Raw genomic sequence first — 22,701 nt, forward strand, 5'->3', positions numbered from 1 at the left:
GTTGCTCCTTCAATATAAAGGTAGCTTTGTGATGGTTGCAGAATCTTCAGAAAGAGCAAAGAAAGATGTAGAAGGGCAGCTGTCCAGCTACTAGGCTTCTCGAAGAACTTGGAAGGGCAGCTGCATCACAGAACTTCAGGGTGATTTTCATATTCATTCCACATCAGTGATCCTGATCCAAAATAATCAATTAAGAAATTCATTTCTTAATTATTTTTATAGCAATATTGAGACATATTAAGTAGAACTTAACACCAGATAGTTAAGGTGATAGTTTAGTTATTACAAATAACTAAATCTTGACTGGCAAACATTTGTCAGAAAAGTTCTGGAAAAATGCTTGTGTTGGAGGAGAGGTCAAACTAAATGACTTCTAAAATTCTTCATAATTCTAGCATATTATGAAGTACTTGCTGGATATATACATTTATTAGATTCACAGTACTCATGAGACAATTTGTGTTCTTTTTTGTTGTTTTTGGGGTATAGTTCACACACTGTTACAGTAGTTTGAGGTGTACAATATAGGGATTCAATAAGCTTGTATGTTATGCTATACTTATTACAAGTGTAGCTATACCATCTGTTACTGTATAACTCTATTCCAATACCATTAACTGTATTCCCTTTTCCATACCTTTTATTCTTACGACTTGTTCATTCCCTAATTGGAAGCCTGTGTCTCCCACTCACTCCCCTTCATCCATTTTGCCCATCCCCTCTTTACTCATCAGTTCTCTGTATCTATAGGTCTGATAATGCTTTCTTGTTTGTTTTTTTTCTTCATTTCTTTTATTTCTTAGATTTCACATTTAAGTGAAAAACATATCTGTCTGGCTTATTTCACTTAGCGTAATACTCTCCAAGTCTATCCATGTTGTCACAGATGGCAAGATTGCATCCTTTGTTATGGAAGAGTAATATTCCATTGTGTATGTATACATCTTTCGTATCCATTCTCCTATCGGTGGACACTAAGGTTGCTTACATGTCTTGGCTATTGTAAATAATGCTGTAATAAACATATGGGTACATATATCTTATGAATTAGGTTTTTTTTTTTTTGTTTTCTTTGGATAAATGCCTGGTAGTGGAATGACTGGATCATATGGTAATTCTATTTTTAGTTTTTTGAGGAAACTCTGTACTGTTTTCCACAGTGGCTGCACCAGATTACATTCCTACTGATAGTGCATGAGGGTTCCTTTTCCTCCACATCCTTGCCAACACATGTTATTTCTTGTGTTTCTGATTATAGCCACTCTCACAGGTATAAAGTGATGTCTCATTGTGGTTTTGATATGCTTTCCCTGATGATTAGCAGTGTTGAGCATCTTTTAATTTGTCTGTTGGCCATCTGTATGCCTTCTCTGGAAAAATGCCTATTCAGATCTTCTGCCCATTTTAATTGAATTATTTGGGGGTTTTGGGAAGGCTTTTTTGGCTTACAGAAGGTCTTTATTTTGGACACTAACCCCTTTATTGGATGTACCATTCAACAAATATCTTCTCCCATTCAATAGGTTGTCTTTTTTGTTTTGTTGATAGCTTCCTTTGCTTTGCAAAAGCTTTTTATTTTGGTGTAGTCTCAATAGTTTAATTTTGCTTGTATTTCCCTTGCCTATTTCTATGGCTGATTTCAAAGGAACTTCTGCCTCTGTTCCCTTCTAGGGGTTTTATGATTTCAGGTCTCACATTTAGTTTTTTAATCCATTGGAAGTTTATTTTTCTATATGGTGTAAGAAACTGGTCCAGTTTCATTCTTTTGCATGCTGCTTCTCTGTTGCTACTTGTAAAATTCTCCCTTTATCTTTAAACTTTAACATTTTAATTATTATGCATCTTCAAGTAAGTTTTCTGCTCATTTCTCTCTCTTCTTCTTCTGGAACCCCTTTAAGGTAAATGTACACTTATTGCTGTCCAAGAGAGCCCTTAACCTATCCTCATTTTTTAAAATGCTGTTTCCCTTCTGCCATTCACCCGGGGTGCTTTCCAATATGCTGTCTTCCAGATTGCTGATCTGTTCTGCATCTGTTAATCTGTTGATTCCCTATAACGTATTTTTCATTTCAGTTATTTCAGTTCTGATTTCTTCTTTTTTTATATTTTCTCTTTTTTAAGTTCTTCCACTCTTTTTTCTAGTCCAATGAGAATCTTTAAGATCATTATTTTAAACTCTTTTTTCAGGCATATTGTTTATCTGTTTCATTTAGTTATTTTTCTAAATTTGTGTCTTATTCTTTCATTGGGAGCATATTCCCCTGTCTCTCCATTTTGTTTGACTTTCTATATTTGTTTCTGTGAGTTAAGCTGAAGAGCTACTTCTAAGAATGAAAGAATTATCTTGTATATGGTTGTCCCTTATGTAGATTGTATATGCCTGGTGACTTTGGATGTCTTAACTAGAGCTATGGCTTGTGTGTGCTAGGAATTGTGTGGCAGTTGGTTCTGGGGCTGTCTTTGTGGTATAGCCAGAACTGTCATGGCATAGGCTGTAGTGGTCCTGAGGGTCTCTGTGCAGAAGGCACCATGAAGGACAGCTGTAGCTAAAGTGGGTACAAGTCCAAGGGTGTCCTGGGTGTCAGTGTGCAGAGGGCACCTTGATAGGACAGGTATAGTTGAAGTAGTTGCAGGCAGGGGGATCCTAAAGTTTACATAAAGAGGGAACCCTTGCAGGAAAGCTAAAGCTGAAGTGGATTCAGCCAGGAGGCTGCATAGCTCTCTGTGAAGAGGGCACCCTAGCAAGATAGCTAAAACTGAAGTCATCATAGGCTGATGTGTCCATGGGCTCTCTGTGAAAAAAGGTATTCTGCCAGGACAGCTGCATCTGAAAGTGGGTACATGTTGGGCTGTCCCAAGGCTCTGGATACAAGGGGGCACCTTGGCAGGATAGCTAAAGCTGAAGTAGGTGTAAGCCAGGATGTTCTGGGGCTCTCCACACTGAGGCTGCCCTTGCAGGGCAGTGGGAACTGAGGCAGGTTGTAGGCTGGAAAGTACCAGGGCTCTCCATGCACTGGGCACCCTGACAGAGTAGCTACAACTGAAGTGGGTAAAAGTATGGACTGGGGGGGACCCCTGGGTGGCGCAGCGGTTTAGCACCTGCCTTTGGCCCAGGGCGCGATCCTGGAGACCCGGGATCGAATCCCACATCGGGCTCCTGGTGCATGGAGCCTGCTTCTCCCTCTGCCTATGTCTCTGCCTCTCTTTCTCTCTCTGTGTGACTATCATAAATAAATAAAAATTAAAAAAAAACACACACATTAAAAAAAAAAAAACAAGTATGGACTGGGAAGTACCTGGGGCTCTCTGTGCAGAGGGCACCTTGGCAGGACAGCAGAACTAAAGCGGATGCAAGTTGGGATGTTCCAGGACTCCCCACCCAGAAGATGTTGTAGCAGAGCAGCTGGAGCCGAGGCTGAGTGTGGGCCAGGGGATACTGGGGTATTTTGCATGGGGACTGACCTGGCTGGATAGTTGTAGCTGAAGTGAGTGTGAGGTGGTGTTGTCCCTGGGCTCTATGTATAGAGGGCTCCCTAGCAGCACAGCTAAAGCTGAGGTGGGTGTGAACCAGCGTGTCCTGGGGTGCCAAGTGCCTTTTAGGGGTTGCCTAAACAGGGCAGTTGGAACTGAGGTGGGTACAGGCTAGAGGTTCCTGAGGCATTCCACATAGGGAGCACTTTGGTGGGGTGGTTGGACCCAGAGCATACATCAGCTGGGAGGTCCCAAAGCACTCTGTGCCAGGGGTGCCCTGCCCTAACAAGCCATCTGAAGCCGGAGTGGCATGGGTCTATAGAGTTCCAGGGCACTTTGCTCCTGTGTCACACTGGCATGACCACAGGAGCTATAGTGAGTGCTGACACAGGGGCTTCCCCTGTGTGTACTGTTCCGGGGCTGCCTTGGTGTGGGATGGGTGGGATTGGGGTAGGGATCTGGTGCTCACTGAGGCAGAAGGCCAGCTCTGGCATCCTGTGGCAGTCAACCCTCTCAAGGTAGAGGGGGAATGTAAACCATGGTGCTTGCCAGCTCCTCCAATGTAGAGTTCCAGCAGCTTCTCTGCCATTTGGCAGAGTTCCAGGGGTGGATCTTTTATATACTAGTTGTTCTTTTTAAATTGTGGATTTTTTTTCTGTGCCCCAGGGTAGATGAATCTGCTCAGGGACCCTCAGTGCCATTCTTCCCCACTGCAGTTCACATCTTTGTTGGGGGTGGAGAGTTTCCTTTGTTACCTTGTCTTTGTCTCTCTTGCTTTTCTCTATTTTTTGTTGTACAGAAGTTAAGTCAGTCTTCAGTTCTTCTTCAGGAGGAATTGCTCTATAAATAGCTATAGATTTGGTGTCTCTGTGCAGGAGGTGAGTTCCGGTTCTTCTATGTTGCCATCTTGGACCGGAACTTAGATTCATTTTGGTTTTAATTTGCATATACCTAATGACTAATGACATTGAGCATCTTTTGAAGTTGAACATGTTGGCCATTCATATTTCTTTTTTTAAATTTTTTTTATTGGAGTTCAGTTTGCCAACATATAGCATAACATCCAGTGCTCATCCCGCCAAGTGCCCCCCCTCAGTGCCCATCACCCCATCACCCCCACCCCCCACCCACCTCCCCTTCCACTACCCCTTGTTAATTTCACAGAGTTAGGTGTCTCTCATGGTTTGTCACCCTCACTTGATATTTTCACTCATTTTCTCTCCTTTCCCTTTATTCCCTTTCACTAATTTTTATATTCTCCAAATGAATGAGACCATATAATGTTTGTCCTTTTCCAATTGACTTATTTCACTCAGCATAATACCCTCCAGTTCTATCCATGTTGAAGCAAATGGTGGGTATTTGTTGTTTCTAATGGCTGAGTAACATTCCATTGTATACATACACCACATCTTCTTTATCCATTCACTTTCGATGGACACCGAGGATGCCTCCACAGTTTGACTATTGTGGACGTTGCTGCTATAAATATCGTGGTGCAGGTGTCCTGGCGTTTCCCTCCGTCTGTATCTTTGGGGTAAATCCCCAACCGTGCAATTGCTGGGTCTTAGGGCAGATCTATTTTTAACTCTTTGAGAAACCACACAGTTTTCCAGAGTGGCTGCACCAGTTCACATTCCCACCAACAGTGCAAGAGGGTTCCCTTTTCTCTGCATCCTCTCCAACATTTGTGGTTTCCTGCCTTGTTAATTTTCCCCATTCTCACTAGTGTGAGGTGGGATCTCATTGTGGTTTTGATTAGTATTTCCCTGATGGCCAGTGATGCGGAGCATTTTCTCATGTGCTTGTTGGCCCTGTCTATGTCTTCCTCTGTGAGATTCCTGTTCATGTCTTTTGCCCATTTCATGATTGGATTGTTTGTTTCTTTGCTGTTGAGTTTAATAAGTTCTTTATAGATCTTGGATACTAGCCCTTTATCTGATAGGTCACTTGCAAATATATTCTCCCATTCTGTAGGTTGTCTTGTAATTTTGTTGACTGTTTCTTTTGCTGTGCAGAAGCTTTTTATCTTGATGAAGTCCCAATAATTCATTTTTGCTTTTGTTTCTCTTGCCTTCACGGATGTATCTTGCAAGAAGTTGCTGTGGCCAAGTTCAAAAAGGGTATTGCCTGTGTTCTCCTCTAGGATTTTGATGGAATCTTGTCTCACATTTAGATCTTTCATCCATTTTGAGTTTATCTTTGTGTCTGGTGTAAGAGAGTGGTCTAGTTTCATTCTTCTGCATGTGGATGTCCAATTTTCCCAGCACCATTTATTGAAGAGACTGTCCTTTTTACAGTGGATAGTCTTTCCTGCTTTGTCGAATATTAGTTGACCATAAAGATGAGCGTCTACTTCTGAATTCTCTATTCTGTTCCATTGATCTATGTGTCTGTTTTTGTGCCAGTACCACACTGTCTTGAAGACCACAGCTTTGTAGTACAACCTGGAATCTGGCATTGTGATGCCCCCAGCTCTGTTTCCTTTTTTGAATATTCCCCTGGCTATTCGGGGTCTTTTCTGATTCTACACAAATCTTAAAATAATTTGTTCCAACTCTATGAAGAAAGTCCATGGTATTTTGATAGGGATTGCATTAAACGTTTAAATTGCCCTGAGTAACATCGACATTTTCACAATATTAATTCTGCCAATCCATGAGCATGGAATATTTTTCCATCTCTTTGTGTCTTCCTCAATTTGTTTCAGAAGTGTTCTGAATTTTTTTGGGTATAGATCCTTTACCTCTTCGGTTAGGTTTATTCCTAGATATCTTATGCTTTTTGGTGCAATTGTGAATGGGATTGATTCCTTAATTTCTATTTCTTCAGTCTCATTGTTAGTGTATAGAAATGCCACTGACTTCTGGGCATTGATTTTGTATCCTGCCACACTGCTGAATTGCTGTATGAGTTCTAGCAATCTTGGGGTGGAGTCTTTTGGGTTTTCTATGTACAGTATCATATCATCTGCAAAGAGGGAGAGTTTGACTTCTTCTTTGCCAGTTTGAATGCCTTTTATTTCTTTTTGTTGTCTGATTGCTGAGGCTAGGACTTCTAGTACTTGTTGAATAGCAGTGGAGAGAGTGGACATCCATGTCTTGTTCCTGATCTTAGGGGAAAGGCTCCCAGTACTTCCCCATTGAGAATATTTGCTGTGGGCTTTTCAGAGATGGCTTTTAAGATGCTGAGGAAGGTTCCCTCTATCCCAACACTCTGAAGAGTTTTGATCAGGAATGGATGCTGTATTTTGTCAAATGCTTTCTCTACATCTGTTGAGAGGATCATTTGGTTCTTGTTTTTTCTCTTGCTGATATTTATGATCAATCACATTGATTGCTTTACGAGTGTGGAACCAGCCTTGCATCGCGGGGATAAATCCCACTTGGTCATGGTGAATAATCTCTTAATGTACTATTGGATCCTATTGGCTAGTATCTTGTTGAAAGTTTTTGCATCTGTGTTCATCAGGGATATTGGTCTATAATTCTCCTTTTTGGTGGGGTCTTTGTCTGGTTTTGGGATTAAGGTGATGCTGGCCTCATAGAACGAATTGGGAGGATTCCATCTCTTTCTATCTTTCCGAACAGCCTTAATAGAATAGGTATGATTTCTTCTTTAAACGTTTGATTGAATTCCCCTGGGAAGCCATCTGGCCCTGGACTTTTGTGTCTTGGGAGGTTTTTGATTACTGCTTCAATTTCCTCCCTGGTGATTGGCCTGTTCAGGTTTTCTATTTCTTCCTGTTCCAGTTTTGGTAGTTTGTGGCTTTCCAGAAATGCGTCCATTTCTTCTAGATTGCCTAATTTATTGGTGTATAGCTGCTCATAATATGTTTTAAAATCTTTTGTGTTTCCTTGGTATTGGTGGTGATCTCCTTTCTCATTCATGATTTTATTTATTTTTTAAGTATTTTTTTAAAATTTTATTTATTTATGATAGTCACAGAGAGAGAGAGAGAGAGAGGCAGAGACACAGGCAGAGGGAGAAGCAGGCTCCATGCACCGGGAGCCCGACGTGGGATTCGATTCCGGGTCTCCAGGATCGCGCCCTGGGCCAAAGACAGGCGCTAAACCGCTGTGCCACCCAGGGATCCCCATGATTTTATTAATTTGAGTCTTTTCTCTCTTTTTTTTAATAAGGCTGGCTAATGGTTTATGTATCTTATTAATTCTTTCAAAGAATCAACTCCTGGTTTTGTTGATCTGTTCCACAGTTCTTCTGGTCTCTATTTCATTGAGTTCTGCTCAAATCTTTATTAACTCTCTTCTTCTGCTGGGTGTAGGATTTATTTGCTGTTTTTTTCTCCAGCTCCTTTAGGTGCAAGGTTAGCTTTTGTATTTGAGTTCTTTCCAGTTTTTGGATGGATGCTTGTATTGCAATGTATTTCCCCCTCAGGACTGCTTTTGCTGTATCCCAAAGATTTTCAATGGTTGTATCTTCATTCTCATTAGTTTCCATGAATCTTTTTAATTCTTCTGTAATTTCCTGGCTGACCCTGTCATCTTTTAGCAGGATGGTCCTTAACCTCCACGTGTTTGAAATCCTTCCAAACTTCTTGTTGTGATTTAGTTCTAGTTTCAAAGAATTATGGTCTGAAAATATGCAGGGGACAATCCCAATCTTTTGGTATCGATTAAGACCTGATTTGTGATCCAGTATGTGGTCTATTCTGGAGAAAGTTCCATGTGCACTTGAGAAGAATGTGTATTCATTTGCGTTTGGATATAAAGTTGTGTAAATATCTGTGAAATCCATCTGGTCCAGTGTATCATTTAGAGCTCTTGTTTCTTTGGAGATGTTGTGCTTAGAAGATCTGTCGATTATAGAAAGTGCTGTGTTCAAGTCACCAAGTATAAGTGTATTATTATCTAAGTATGTCTTAACTTTGGTTATTAATTGATTGATATACTTGGCAGCTCCCACATTTGGGGCATAAGTATTCATGATTGTTAGGTCCTCTTGTTGGATAGATCCTTTAAGTATGATATAGTGTCCCTCTTCATCTCTTACTACAGTCTTTGGGATAAACTTTAATTTATCTGATATAAGGATGGCTACCCCTGCTTTCTTTTGAGGACCATTTGAATGGTAAATGGTTCTCCAACCTTTTATTTTCAGGCTGGTGGTGTCCTTAGGTCTAAAATGAGTCTCTTGTAGACAGCAAATAAATGGGGCTTGATTTTTTTTTTTTTTTTTGAGTGCTTGCTTTTTTATCTAGTCTGAAACCCTGCGCCTTTTGATGGGGTCATTAAGCCCATTCACGTTGAGAGTTACTATTGAAAGATATGAATTTAGTGTTAACATGATACCTATTCAGTCCCTGTTTTTGCGGATTGTTTCCTTGGACTTTCTCTTTCTTTTACAGAGTCCCCCTTAATATTTCTTGCAGAGATGGTTTGGTTGTCACATATTCTTTCAGTTTCTACCTGTCTTGGAAGCTCTTTATCTCTCCTTCCATTCTGAATGAGAGCCTTGCTGGATAAAGTATTCTTGGTTGCATGCTCTTCTCATTTAGGACGCTGAATATATCCTTCCAGCCCTTTCTGGCCTGCCAGGTCTCTGTGGAGAGGTCTGCTGTTAGCCTAATACTTCTCCCCATAAAGGTTAGGGATTTCTTGTCTCTTGCTGCTTTAAGGATCTTCTCTTTATCTTTGGAATTTGCAAGTTTTGCTATTAAATGTCAAGGTATTGAGCGGTTTTTATTGATTTTAGGGGCGGATATCTCTACCTCCTGGATCTGAATGCCTATTTCCCTTAAGTTAGGAAAGTTCTAAGCTATGATTTGTTCAAAATCATATTCTGGACCTCTGTCCCTTTCAGCGCCCTGGGGAACCCCAATTAAACATAATTTTTTTCCTTCTGAGGCTGTCATTTATTTCCCTTAACCTATCCTCATGATCTTTTCATTGTTTTTCTCTTTTTAGGTCAGTTTCTCTCCTTGCCATCAACTTGTCTTCTATGTCACTCACTGATTCTTCTACCTCATTAACCCTCGTTGTTAGGACCTCCAATTTGGATTGCATCTCATTTCATTTTAAATTTTGGCCTGATTAGATCTAAATTCTGCAGTCATGAAGTCTCTTGAATCCTTTATGCTTTTTTTCTAGAGCCACCAGTAGCTTCATAATTGTGCTTCTGAATTGGCTTTCTGACATTGAATTGTAATCCAAATTTTGTAACTCTATGGGAGAAAGTACTGTTTCTGATTCTTTCTTTTGTGGTGAGTTTTTCCTTCTAATCATTTTGCTCAGTGCAGAGTGGCCAAAAACAAGTTGTACTGGGAAAAGGAGAAAAAGAGAGAAAAAAAGGGGGGGGGGACAAACAGAAAACAAAAAACAAAGGGGGGGAGTATCCTCTGATTCTATATACTGTAAATCCCTTGACATCCCCTGGAACTTTCCAGCGCTGCTTGGTCAATAACTTGCTTTTCCCCTGTCCTTCCAGCTGGTCTTCTGGGGCAGGGGCCTACTGTGCTGATTCTCAGGTGTGTGCACCTGGGGGAGCTGCCCAGCCCCCTGCCAGGTGCATGGCTCAGTGGGAGCTGTTTATCCTGTGACGCCCCTGCTCAGTCCCAGGTACAAGGTGACACCAGAAGGAACAACAGTGGCGGTGGCCAGCTCTCCAGCTCTGGAGTTAGCTCCCGCAGTAACTACCACAGCTCCCCAGTCCACAGGGGCCTGGATGTTCCGCGGACGGGGAGCTCCCATCTGCACAGCTCGGGGCCACCTGGCAGGTAGGAGCGTCCTTGCTGCCCTGTGTCCTTCCAGCCTCTGCCTGTCCCAGGGGGAGAGCCGGATCTTGGGCTGTGTCCCCCAGCGCCCGCTCTGGGGCCTGTGCCGCTGGAATTGTGCTCCCAGGGCCGCGCGGCCCCCTCCTCGGGGAGCCGCCGCTGGAGCCGCTGCCCGAGCTGGTCCCTGCCATTCATATTTCTTTTGTGAGTTATCTGTTCAAATATTTTGTTTGTTTTTAATAAGTTATAAGATTTTTGTTTCATATTCTGGACATAAGAGCAGGATTGCCCTTGAATAGTTCTTTTCATCTTATTTCATCTGAGAATGTTTCTTTTTCTCTTTTACCCCTGAAAGATATTTTCATATTTTCCCTGGATGTGGAATTCTGGGTTGGTAAGCTCTTGGAGTGCATTAAAAATGTGGTTCTTCTGTCTTCTGGCCATCATTGTTTCTCTTTAGAAATTCATGGATATTTGCGTCATTGTTCCCCCATATGTAATGTGTGCTTTTTTTTTCTCCTTCTGCTTTCCAGAATTCTTTAGTTATCTTTGGATTTTAGAAGTTGGGCTATTGTGTTGAGGCAATGTTTTCTTTGATTTTTTTTCTGTATGATTCTTGCTAAGTATCTTGAATTTTATGTAAATGTATGCTTTTCACTAAATTGGGGAAGTATTTTGCCATTCTTGCTAAAGATATTTTATCTGCTGCAATCTCTCTTCTCTCTGTGGGACTCTAATTATACTATAGTAAATCTTTAGATACTGCCTACAGGCACCTGAGACTGTTTTTTTTTTTTTTCAATCTTTTATCTCTATTTGATAGGTTAGGTAACTTATGTTGTTGTATATTCAAATTTACCGATCCTTTCCTTTATCATCTCTATTCTGATATTTAATCTATCTAGTTTTTTTTTTTCACTTCAGATATTGTATTTTTCAGTTCAATGATTTTCAATTGCTTCCTTTTTCTACTTTCCATCTCTGTTGAGAATTTGTATCATTTCATTCATATCAAATGTGTTTTTCCTGACCTTATGAAGCATAGATAAAATAGCTAGCTTAATATCTTTGATAATTCTGTCTTGAGATTGGCATTTGTTGACTGTTATTTTCCCTTGAGAATTCATATATTTTCCTAGTTGTATGTTGAGAGATTTTGAATTGTATCCTGGACATTGCAGATGTTATATATTATAACCCCTGGGTCCTGTTGTAAGTCTCTGAGGCATTATTGATGTTGAAATTAATTATGTTCAGACCCTGAGTTCTCTCTCATTTTCTGTTTTATCAATTTTAAAAACATAAATATGCATATCTTTCTACTTGACTTTGGAGATCTTATAAGAGCAATATTTCATTTATTCACCCAGTCACTTTAGTAATTTAGGATGCCTCTTTTTCTTCCCTCCACCCCCTATTTATTTCAGTTCCAGTATAACACTTGATAAAAAAGGGAAAGGTGTTCTCTTTTGATTGGCCTACTAAGAAGTGCTTTGTGCTTTCTTCAGTTCACTTCTGATCTCACCTAGAAGATCAAAAGTGTTGCAGAGAGTCTTCTAATTTTGGACATTTTCTCTCAGCCACCCTTAATGAACTTATCCTGCCAGGTCATTCCTACTTTTTCTTTTGCCTTTTTACTTGTATTGCTTCTTTAATTCCATATTCAATTTAATCAGGCCTCAAGGGTGCAGAATTGCATTTAAATCAGACAGTATTAATCCTACTCCCCACTTCCACCTAATCCTGACTACCTTTCTAGTCTGGTTGTAGAGCCTCACATCTAACCTCTGATGTGTCTGTCCCTCACTAGCTCCCAACTGCTCTCTCAACTGATGTTCTTGCCTTGCTTTTCTTTTCTAACCATCTAGTAGAGACACAACTCTATAAGTTATGCAGTCTTCAATTTCTATCAAAGCTTTTACTGCTTTTTGTTTATAACAGACAATCACATTTGGATTTTGAACACATGCTAAAAATTAAATTATTCATGAAATACTTGATGCTTCTAATGGTTCTGGCTAAAACAAACTGCCAAAAACTTTTCTTTTACGTAGCTATATATTCTTCTGATTATGTAAACAAAGACTACAGCTCTTCAATATTCAAACTGGAATTGTCCTTTAATACAAAGAGTTTCTGCTACTGCTACTGGTGAAGAAAGGAGAGTCACCAAGGAGCACTATCATTATTAAGAAATCTAGCAAGACTTCCTTATTTATGCATCACTAATTCCCTTGTATTTTTTTTAAAGATTGTATTTATTTATCCATAGAGACACAGAGAGAGAGAGAGAGAGGCAGAGACACGGGCAGAGGGAGAAGCAGGCTCCATGCAGAGAGCCCGACGTGGGACTCGATCCCGGGTCTCCAGGATCACACCCCAGGCCGCAGGCGGCGCTAAACCGCTGCACCACGGGGTTGCCCAATTCCCTTGTATTTTTTTAAATTTTTATTTATTTATGATAGTCACACACACAGAGAGAGAGGCAGAGACATAGGCAGAGGGAGAAGCAGGCTCCATGTACCGGGAGCCTGACGTGGGATTCGAACCTGGGTCTCCAGGATTGCGCCCTGAGCCAAAGGCAGGCGCCAAACCGCTGGGCCACCCAGGGATCCCAATTCCCTTGTATTTTAAAAGAAATAATTACTTTTAGAAAATAAAACATGGTAAGAGGAACCATTTTCAGAATCCAGAAGAGGGCAGCCCGGGTGGCTCAGCGGTTTAGCGTCACCTTCAGCCCAGGGCCTGATCCTGAAGAACTGGGATCGAGTCCCCACGTCGGGCTCCCTGTGTGGAGCCTGCTTCTCTCTCTGCCTGTCTCTCTCTCTCTCTCTCTCTCTCTCTCTCTCTCTCTCTCTCTATCTCTCCTTAATAAGTAAGTAAATAAAAAAATCTTAAAAAAAAGAATCCAGAAGAATCTACGAATAGCTATTTTATGGAAGAAACCCCATCAAAACCCAGCAGTGCTTAGAAAATGCATATGAGCAGTAAAGCCCAATAAGAGCTTGTTAGCTGGTTTTCCTTCATTGTAGTTCTAAAGGCCATCTTGATGTTTCCTTAACCAGGGCTCAATGGTGATCTTAACACACCTTGGAGGCAGCAGTGTCTAAGCTCTCTTCTCATTGGTCAGCTCTTTTTTCACCGTGTCCTCATTTCTCTTCATTCGACCAGCTAAGACATTGTATTTCAGATGTTCTCACCATCTTCTCAAACTCAATACATTCAAAACTTAAGCTTATGATTTTCCTCTTTATCTCCTGTTCATGGAACCACCATTTTCAGTGCTCCAAGCTTCCTGCTGAGCCTCATAATTTCTTATTGCCTAAAAATTAAGATGTTGCTGGAGCCTCTAAACATTCTTTTGTGGTTCTCTTGTTCTTTGTCACTGCCCTGGTTGTCAGCCACTTAGTCTTGCTCAAATGGTGGATACAGGCTACACTCTCCGGCCACTCTGTCATTTCAAATGTACCATCTTGTCACAGCATTCCTCAGAGAGAAAACCCTAATGCTTCACAAAGCATCCTGGTGTCTCCTTCCTTACCTGCTTGACTTATGGGCTGACCATTATCAGGCCCCATCCACTCTGCTCTCTCTCTCATCCCTTCCTTTGCTCCTGGTAGTGCCCTTTCTTCACTAGACTGCTGTGTCAAGCTCCCATACCCCCTGCTCCACACCCAACCACCACTATGCATGCATATGAAAACACTTCATAAATTGGGCCCCAGCCCAGAAATGCACCTATTTTTTACTTCCAAATTTTTATTTAAATTCTGATTAGCTAACATATAGTGTAATATTGGTTTCAGGAGTAGAATTCAGTGATTCATCACTCACATATAACACCCAGTGCTCATCATAACAAATGCCCTCGTTAATACCCATCAACCATTTAGCCCACCCTCCACCCACATTCCTCCATCAATCTTTGGTTTGTTCTGTATCCTTAAGAGTCTCTTATGGCTGACCTCCCATAGTTCATTTTGCTTGTATTTCTCTTGCCTTTGGAGAGATGTCTAATAAAAAGTTGCTGTGGCCAAAGTCTGTCTCTTATAAGAGGTTGCTGCCTGTGTTCTCTAGGATTTTGATGGTTTCCTGTCTCACATTTAGGTGTTTCATCCATTTTGAATTTATTTTTGTGTATGATGTAACAACGTGGTCCTATTTCATTGTTCTGCATGTGGCTGTCCAATTTTTCCAACACCATTTGTTGAAGAGACTGTCTTTTTTCCATTGGATATTCTTTCTTGCTTTGTTGAAGATTAGTTGACCATATACTTGTGGGTCCATTTCTGAGTTTTCTATCCTGTTCCTTTGATCTATGTGTCTGTTTTTGTGCCAGTACCATACTGTTTTGATGATTACAGCTTTGCAATAAAACTTGAAGTCTGTAATCATGATGTTTCCCACTTTTTCAATCCTGAAAAAGATTGCGCTTTGGCTATTTGTGGTTTTTGGTGGTTCCATATACATTTTACGATTTTTGTTCTAGCTCTGTGAAAGATGCTGGTGGTATTTTGATAGGGATTCCCTTAAATATGTAGATTGCTTTGAGTAGTATAGACATTTTAACAATGTTTGTTCTTCCAATCCATGAACATGGAATTTTTTTCCCTATTTCTTTGTGTCCTCTTCAGTTTCTTTCATAAGTAATCTATAGTTTTCAGAGCACATATCTTTTACTTCTTTGGTTAGGTTTATTCCTAGGTATCTTATTATTTTTGGCGCAAATGCCCATATTGTGTAATCTGTGAGACCTAGTTACAGTTAGCTCTTTAAACCTTCCTAGACTACTCATGGTACTTCTATGCTATGGTACCACAATTTGGCCTTGGATACTAGTATTTTAAAGTGAATATACGTATGCCTTCTGGGCCCAGAAGTTCTAATAGAGCACTTTATTTTCCTCACAATCTCTGGTTTGAACATTATTACTTAATTCATAAGCCTGTGCTGATATATTGTTGTTCCATATTCAGCTTTGTGTGTATAATCCCTAATTACAATGCATTTTTTATTGTAAAGACGGTATAGGAAAATTAATAGAGCAATGGAGTATTATATAAATTGGACCTTCTAAAGTTGTACCAGCTGTATTAAATGAGTTGGTTAGTTTTCGTTTTCTTATTTTTGATAAAGCTTGACTTTAAACTAACTGGTGATTGGACTTTTTGTGAGCAGGTGTGACTGAGGATTAAATTTCACTAAGGCCAATATTATTGGCTTACCCTGGTGTTCTTCCTTTTGAGTCAATTTTAATATTTCCTAAATGTGTACCTTTTGTGTGTGTGTGTACCTTTTTTGATATTGGTGCCATAACCTCACTCACAGATGAAAAAATTGAGGCTTAAAAACTGCTGGTGCTGTGAAAAAAAGTATGGTGGTTCCTCAAAAAATTAGAAGTAGATTTGCCATATGATCCAGTAATTCCACTTCTGAAAATATACCCAAAAGAACTGTTCAAGTGGAGACTTGAACAAATATTTATACACTGATGTTCATAGTAGCTTTATTCATAAGAGCCAAAAGGCAGAAGCAACCACAACACCCACTGATGCATGAATGGATGAACAAAATATGGTATATACAAGTGGGATACTACTCAGTGTTAAAAAGGAAAGAAGTTCTGACCCGTGCCACAACATAGATAAACCTGTAGGAGGTTATGCTAAATGAAATAAGCCAGTCACAGAATGACAAATACTGAATGATTCCAGTTATATGAGACAAGTAGAGCGGTTAAACTTATTAAGACAGAAAGTAGGGTGGTAGCTGCCAGGGCCTGGGGAGAGGAGAATGAGGAGTTAGTGTTTCTTGGATACGTAGTTTGTTTTGCAAGATGAAAGGAATCCTGGAGCCTATGGTGGTGACGGTTGCTCAACAGAATGACTCTACTCAATATCACAGACCTGTAAAACTTAAAAATGGTTAAAATGATAAATTTTTACATTAGCCGTATTTCACTACAATTAAGGAAAAACCAGTGATGGATTAACAGGCAGACTAAGCAAACACTTGGGTCCCCAAAAGTAGGTTTTGAAAAAAATCTGATGTTTCAGTAAAAGTATTGTGGGAAAAATATGATCTTCAATGAATTTTGTTGCATGTCTTTTAGGCTATAGATTTTTTTTAAATTTTGAATCATTTGGTAGTGAGGAAAGGAATATCAATCTTTTTAGGTCCTGGGGCCTATAAGTGGGGTTGCCAAATTTAACAAATAAAAAATATAGGCTGTCATGCAATAGTTAGGACAGGCTGTTACTAAATGTGGTTCATTGTTCATCTGAAATTCAAACTTAACTGGGTATCCTCCTGTATTTTATCTGACAACCTAACTCTAAAGAGCTGAATCCTCACATTAGATCATAAGGATGGAGACCTCGTGATAGGAATAGGGTTCATGTAAGAACAGACACCAGAGCTCACTCTATCTGCCATTTGAGGAACTAGCAAGAAGGTGGCTGTCTGCAAGCCAGAAAAGAATCCTAATCAAAACCCAACCCAACAAGCATCCCAGTCTCAGACTTGCAGCCTCTAGAACTGTGTTAAGTAAATTTCTCTTGTTTAAGTCACCCAGTCTAGGGGATTTTTTTTTAAAGATTTTATTTATTCATGAGAGACATAGAGAAAGGCAGAGACACAGGCAGAGGGAGGAAGCAGGCTCCATGATGGGAGCCTGATGCAGAACTTGATCCCAGGACTCCAGGATCATGCCCTGGGCCGAAGGCAGGCGCTGAACTGCTGAGCCACCCAGGGATCCCTCCCTAGGGGATTTTTTTTATGTCAGGCCAAGCTAAGACAATATAACTTAAAGGAAGCAAATTGACCAAAAAACTGAAATTTAGTTACTTTTCATATATCTCAATGTCTGTTGATGGGTCAACAATATTATAAACACATACATAATTCATAATTCTACCTATTTACTGTATAATGTTTTTTATGGTCTTAATTTATAAACAACAAAATTACTAATTATGTTATAATTGAGATTTTTTACATAATTATGTGTTAAACAGTTTACATTTCTATTGATAACAATGATCTAAGGATTTAAAAATAAAATGTAATCGGATTAAAGTATGAAATTTCACAATAAGTGAATATAAACGCAAAACAAACAAAAAACAAAAACAAAAATTAAGAGTGGAATCCCGCCTTGCTCAGAGAGGTTAAGGAACCAGCATAAGGCCCTGCAGTGAGTCAGAGCCAGGTATCTGACCTGGAGCTCAGCTTCTTTACCATCACGTAGAGACATCTAAACTCAGGTTGCTCTACTTTGTACTCAATGTAAGGCCTAAGGGGAGAGAAGTTGACTGTCCTCTGAGAGGATCTTTTAAGAGAGGCCTTGTGAGTAGTTCTAATTATGAAAAGCCCAGAGTCTCTTTCAGCTCTAGTAAGTAGTAAGTGTTGAAAGTAAATAGAAAGGTGGTAGAGAGGGATAGGAACATACTCTGTGCAAATCTATAGTCTGCTCTCTGCCATGGTTTGGATCACTTCCTCCCCCAACTTGGTGGACCAGCTTCTAGAATGTCCACACCTTCATCTCCACTCTAGAGGGTTTCCACGGAAACACAAACAGAAAGGCCACCCCCTGTGCAGTGAGGGGCCCCTTCTGCATTTTCATGCTGAGATGGCTAATGCTCCTTTCCTAATCCAGCTGTCCAAGCCAGCTGCCTAGAGACTGCACTTATCTGCATTCCTTAAATTGCCAGTTGCTACGGAACAACCAGCACTTTGACAGTTGGTTGTTACCTTTCTCTAGTATCTTCAAGCAGATACTAAATTGCAAAGGATTACATATTTCAGAGACATTAGCCAGGAGGTACAAATAGCTGCCAGGGTTCTGAAACATGAGCAAGGTGAAGAAGAAAAGACAGGGACCAGGACCACCGTTGCCTTCCTTGTTTATCAAATTAAAACCTCTCACAGAAATAGAAGTTGAATCTATCACTTTCCATATTGTAAAAGTAGATCACTGCTAAGTGAGGTAGAGACCTCTTTTCAAGTAAGAATTTGAAAAACAAGAGCATTTTCCAGAAGTGTGTGGGATAGCAGCCATTTTGACACAGACATGGCCACAGAGCAGAATGAAAATAATTTGTAGGGAACCACATGAAACATCAAAAAGTTGGGTTTAAAACTGCTCGGTTCATTAAAAGAATATATGTGTGTGGCTTTAAGATTTTCTTTTAGAAATCACACACATTCTCCCAGAAAAAGTTATTGATCAAGGGGAAAAATTATATGTTTTTTTTTTTTCCTTGTGGTCCTGAAATAGGCTCTTTTAGGTCAGGTCTTGATTAAACAGCAATATATCTAAAGGAGGTTCCATGTCCTTCCTCTGCCCTCTTTGCTCCCTGTGACTCTTGGAGCCTATATAAAGTCTTCTGTGGCACAAGCTGCTGCCCTCTGCTGAAATATCACTAATAGCATTGGTGGTCTGTTGCAGAATTCAGAGCTCCACAATTTTGATTAAAAAAATGAAAATGTTCATTCTGTTCTAATCTGTTACAGGATGTAGTGATACTTTATTATTATTTTATTATTTTTTACTGACTTAAAAATCATTTTCTAGGGTTGAAATTAACTTTCTAGAAAGGATGTGCCAGAATGCTGGTTGGTTCCAACATTTGTATAAGCAAGCCTCTTTAGACTTTAGACACTGTATACAATAGTTTTTTCCTCTCTCTTAGAAATAGGATCTTATCTGGTGGTTGCAAAATGGATTTTTCCCCCAGCTTCTTCAAATTAAGATTGATGCAGCTGACATTCTCTTTTTTTATTATTAACTATTCAGTCTTTAAGGACATTTTTTAAAAATTGAAGTACAGTTGATACACAGTATTAGTTTCAGGTGTACGATACAGTGATTATTGGATAAGTCTGTATGTGATGCTGTGCTCACTACTCCTGTAGTTACCATCTGTCTCCACACCACATTATTACAGCATCACTATTTTCTCTATTACTTTTATCCACATTACTTATTCATTCCATAACTGAAAGTCTGTACATCCCACCCCCCTTCACCCAATTCTGCTCATTCCCCCACCCCACTTCCCTAGCCACCATCAGTTTGTTCTCTATTTATGGGTCTTTTCCTTCTTTTGTTCATTTTATATGTATACTTTTCACTCTTCTATTCATTCATCTATTGATGGACACTGGTGTTGCTTCCATATCTTGGCTATTGAAGATAATGCTGCAGTAAACATAGAAGTGTTTATCTTTTTGAATTAGTGTTTTTGTTTACCTTGGGTAAATATCAAGTAGTGGAATTAGTGGATCATATATTATTTCTATTTTTAATTTTTTGAGGAATCTCTATGCTGTTTTCCACAGTGGCTGCACCAATCTGCATTCCCACCATTAGTAGTCAAGGATTCCTTTTTCTCCACATCCTTGCTAACACTTATTATTTCTTGTCCTTTTGATTCTAACCATCTGACAAGTATAAGGTAATATTTCATTGAAGTTTTGATTTGTATTTCCCTGATGACTAGTGATGTGGAGCATCTTTTCATGTGTCTGTTGGCCATCTGTATGTCTTCTTTGGAAAGTGTTCAGGTCCCCTGCCCATTTTTTAATCTGATTAGTTGGGTTTTTTTATTTTGAGTTGTAGAAGTTCTTTATGTATTTCAGATATTAACTCCTTATCAAATGTATCATTTACAAATATCTTCTTCCAGTCAGTAGGTTACCTCCTTGTTTTGTTGATGGTTTCCTTTCACTGCGAAAAAAGCCTTTTATTTTGGTGTAGTCTCAATAGTTTGTTTTTGCTTTTCCCCCCACTTACCTAAGGAAGCATATCTAGATGGGTCTTTTTTTAATCCATTCTGCCTCCATGTATCTTCTGATGAGAGCATTTAGTCCATTTATATTTAAAGTAGTTATTGCTGTTTCTTTCCTTTTTCTTTTTTTTTCTTTTTTTACTGGTTTTTATAGTTTTTCCTCCGTCTTTTCTACCTTGGTCTCTTCTTGCAATTGAGGACTTTCTGTAGTGTCACGTTTGGCTTTCTCTTTATCACATGTTTTGGGTTTTTGGTTGCCATGAGCTCATATATAGAATCCTAAGTATACAGCAATGTATATTAAGTCGTATGGTCACTTTCATTACCACGTCTCCATCCCTCTTGCCATTCTGTATGTGCTCTGTGATACAGAAGCCATTCAGTCCTCAGTTGTTCAGGAGGACTTGCTCTATAAATAGGTGTATATTTGGTGTGTCCGTGGAAGTTGTGAGTTCAGGGTCTTCCTACACTGCCATCCTGGACCCGACCCAAATACTTTATAAAACTCAAAATATATATAAAACATGAAAAACCGTCAAGTAATCAATAGAATATTCAATGTTTATGAAGAAAAGGGGCCAATGAATTCAATTTACATTTTAAACTATTTAATAGAGGTATTTGTTGTGTACATGATTTTAGTTTACTATAAACACAAAATTTCTCTCTGGAAACATTTAACCTGAGTGGAAAATGAAATTTTAATTCACAAAAACAATTATCAAAATATAAGTAATGATTCCCAACTGGGAAGTTTCTCTGAAGCTCAGGGTTCAGACCCAGGACAGGAATGAGGGAAAACTCCTTGTAGGTCAAAAGCTCTGCTGAAGTCATAGGATTGTACGTGTGAGTCCTTAATCAAAGTGAGCTTTCTCAAACACCCCCGGAAGGACGTCTGGCTGCTCAAGCAGTTTTGCTTTATATCAGCTGTTAAAGAAGACAGGAAAAATCTTGCTTAATTTTGTTAAATGACATAGATAGCACATTAGGAACAGATATAATATCAATTGGTTTTTCTATCAAAATTAGAATAATATTCTTCTACATATGTTGCTTCAGAGATAAGTGAATGAAAACTCCTGAGTCACAACTGTGCCTTAACTGTGTCACAACTTGATTAAGTAAGTTATTTGTAACAATTATGTAGGATGTCTGAAGTGCATAATTCAAATCCAGAACCAGTGTGAGAGAATAAGATCATGTCTGTCCCCTAAAATGATTTCCTGTTCTGAGGATCATCTAAGATGAATCACCTCAGTAAAGTCATCTAGCTTACTTTACATTCATTTAATATTCTCAGAATCTTACCTAATGGTGAATTTATATGTGTAGATTATTTTAATTTTTCCAGGAATTCCTAGGTATTTGAAATAATTTTTCTAAAAATGTAAAGGATTTGTCGCCCAAACATGTATTTTTCTTAATCTCAATTCTGTATCCACCTGAACTAAGACTTCCCTTAGTGACAGTGCCTCTTAAAAGTGAATAGGCAAAGCAGACATCCATACGTACCAGGATAGCCACCGACATAAATGGGATCAATGGTGTCTGCTGAGGTGGACTGAGTGTGTGGACTTTCAGCACGAACTGCATCCCCATCAACAATCAGAACCAAGCGGTGTTTGCTCTTCTGAGCTTGAAGTGTGTGCCATTTTCCATCACAGAGAGTAGTGATAGCTTTGGGCTTGTATATGGCTGTTATCCTACCAGCACCATTGTTAACATGAAATAAGATCTGAACCAACAAAAGACAGGCAGATACCTTGGTGAATCTTTCCATATTTAAGGAACACAATCCATTTATATAATGCTCTTGGAGTGGATAAAATCCTAACATTCTCCTAAAAATGAGGGCAAAACTATGAAAACCAGTGATTTTGAAAAATAGACCCTTAAAGGATTCTAATTTCATTACTCCCCAACTTACAGAAAGGACCAATGACCACCTCCATGAGAATCAGCCTGAGCCACTGTTTTTGCATTACATCCTCAAATCAGTGGCTCATATTTAAGATAGCAGGAGCTGATGGGTTTACTGGGGGGCAGTTTATAGCAGCTGGCTAGCAGGTCTGAAGGAACATTTACTCACTGTCTGTAGACGCTCTACCACAGCAGGTGGTAACACAAATCTAAGACTTGCAAAAGATGGCAGGGAAGAATGATAAGTATAGTGTTGTAAGGCAGTTATGCTGCATGTGAGGTGGCTCAGGGGGACTGTAACAAATTACAGATGTCGATTAAGTCCTTGGGCAACAGCTAAGAAAAGTTTTAAAGGAAAAATAAGCTAATAATAGAGGTAAAACATACATCAGAAATTACATTTTTGGCAAGTGTTACACTTCTGATAACATTTTCCAGATATCACATCAAAATGTCCAAATGGATACAAAATTTTTCAAGATTCTTTTTGAAGTACAGATGAGGAAGCATTTTGCTGTGAGCCACAGCATAGAGAGGCAAGCAGTATGATGTAGAGGCAGGCAGCTTTGTTGCAGACATGAGGACGAAAGAAGAGGGGGTGAAGGGCAAGGGATAGATACTTTCTTATATCCTCCTCACCCACATTTTAGGATGTCCTAGGAGCCAGAAACCCAATGGGAAAAAGCAGAATTACTAGAAACAAGCAAGTAAGATTGGGAAAAATCTAGAGCGCAATGACTTGTTCCTTCCCTTACAGGAGGCAGTAGCTTCAGAAGATTCAAGCAT

At 39.5% G+C, this 22,701-nt stretch overlaps 1 protein-coding gene across 1 annotated transcript in view; it reads right to left on the reverse strand.

Moving 5' to 3' along the window:
• Positions 1–20,586: 20,586 nt before the first annotated feature.
• LAMA1 (laminin subunit alpha 1) overlaps positions 20,587–22,701 on the reverse strand; it is a 155,526-nt gene continuing 153,411 nt past the window's right edge. Inside the window, exons 62-63 of the mRNA XM_025429490.3 lie at positions 21,508–21,730; positions 20,587–20,922 (exon numbers count right to left, since the gene is read on the reverse strand). Coding sequence (XP_025285275.1) covers positions 20,762–20,922; positions 21,508–21,730 — 384 coding nt within the window. The 3' untranslated portion in view covers positions 20,587–20,761. The remainder of the gene's footprint in view (positions 20,923–21,507; positions 21,731–22,701) is intronic.

This window comes from Canis lupus, chromosome 7 (genome assembly GCF_003254725.2).
Source record: "Canis lupus dingo isolate Sandy chromosome 7, ASM325472v2, whole genome shotgun sequence".
Classification (NCBI taxonomy): Eukaryota; Metazoa; Chordata; class Mammalia; order Carnivora; family Canidae; genus Canis; species Canis lupus.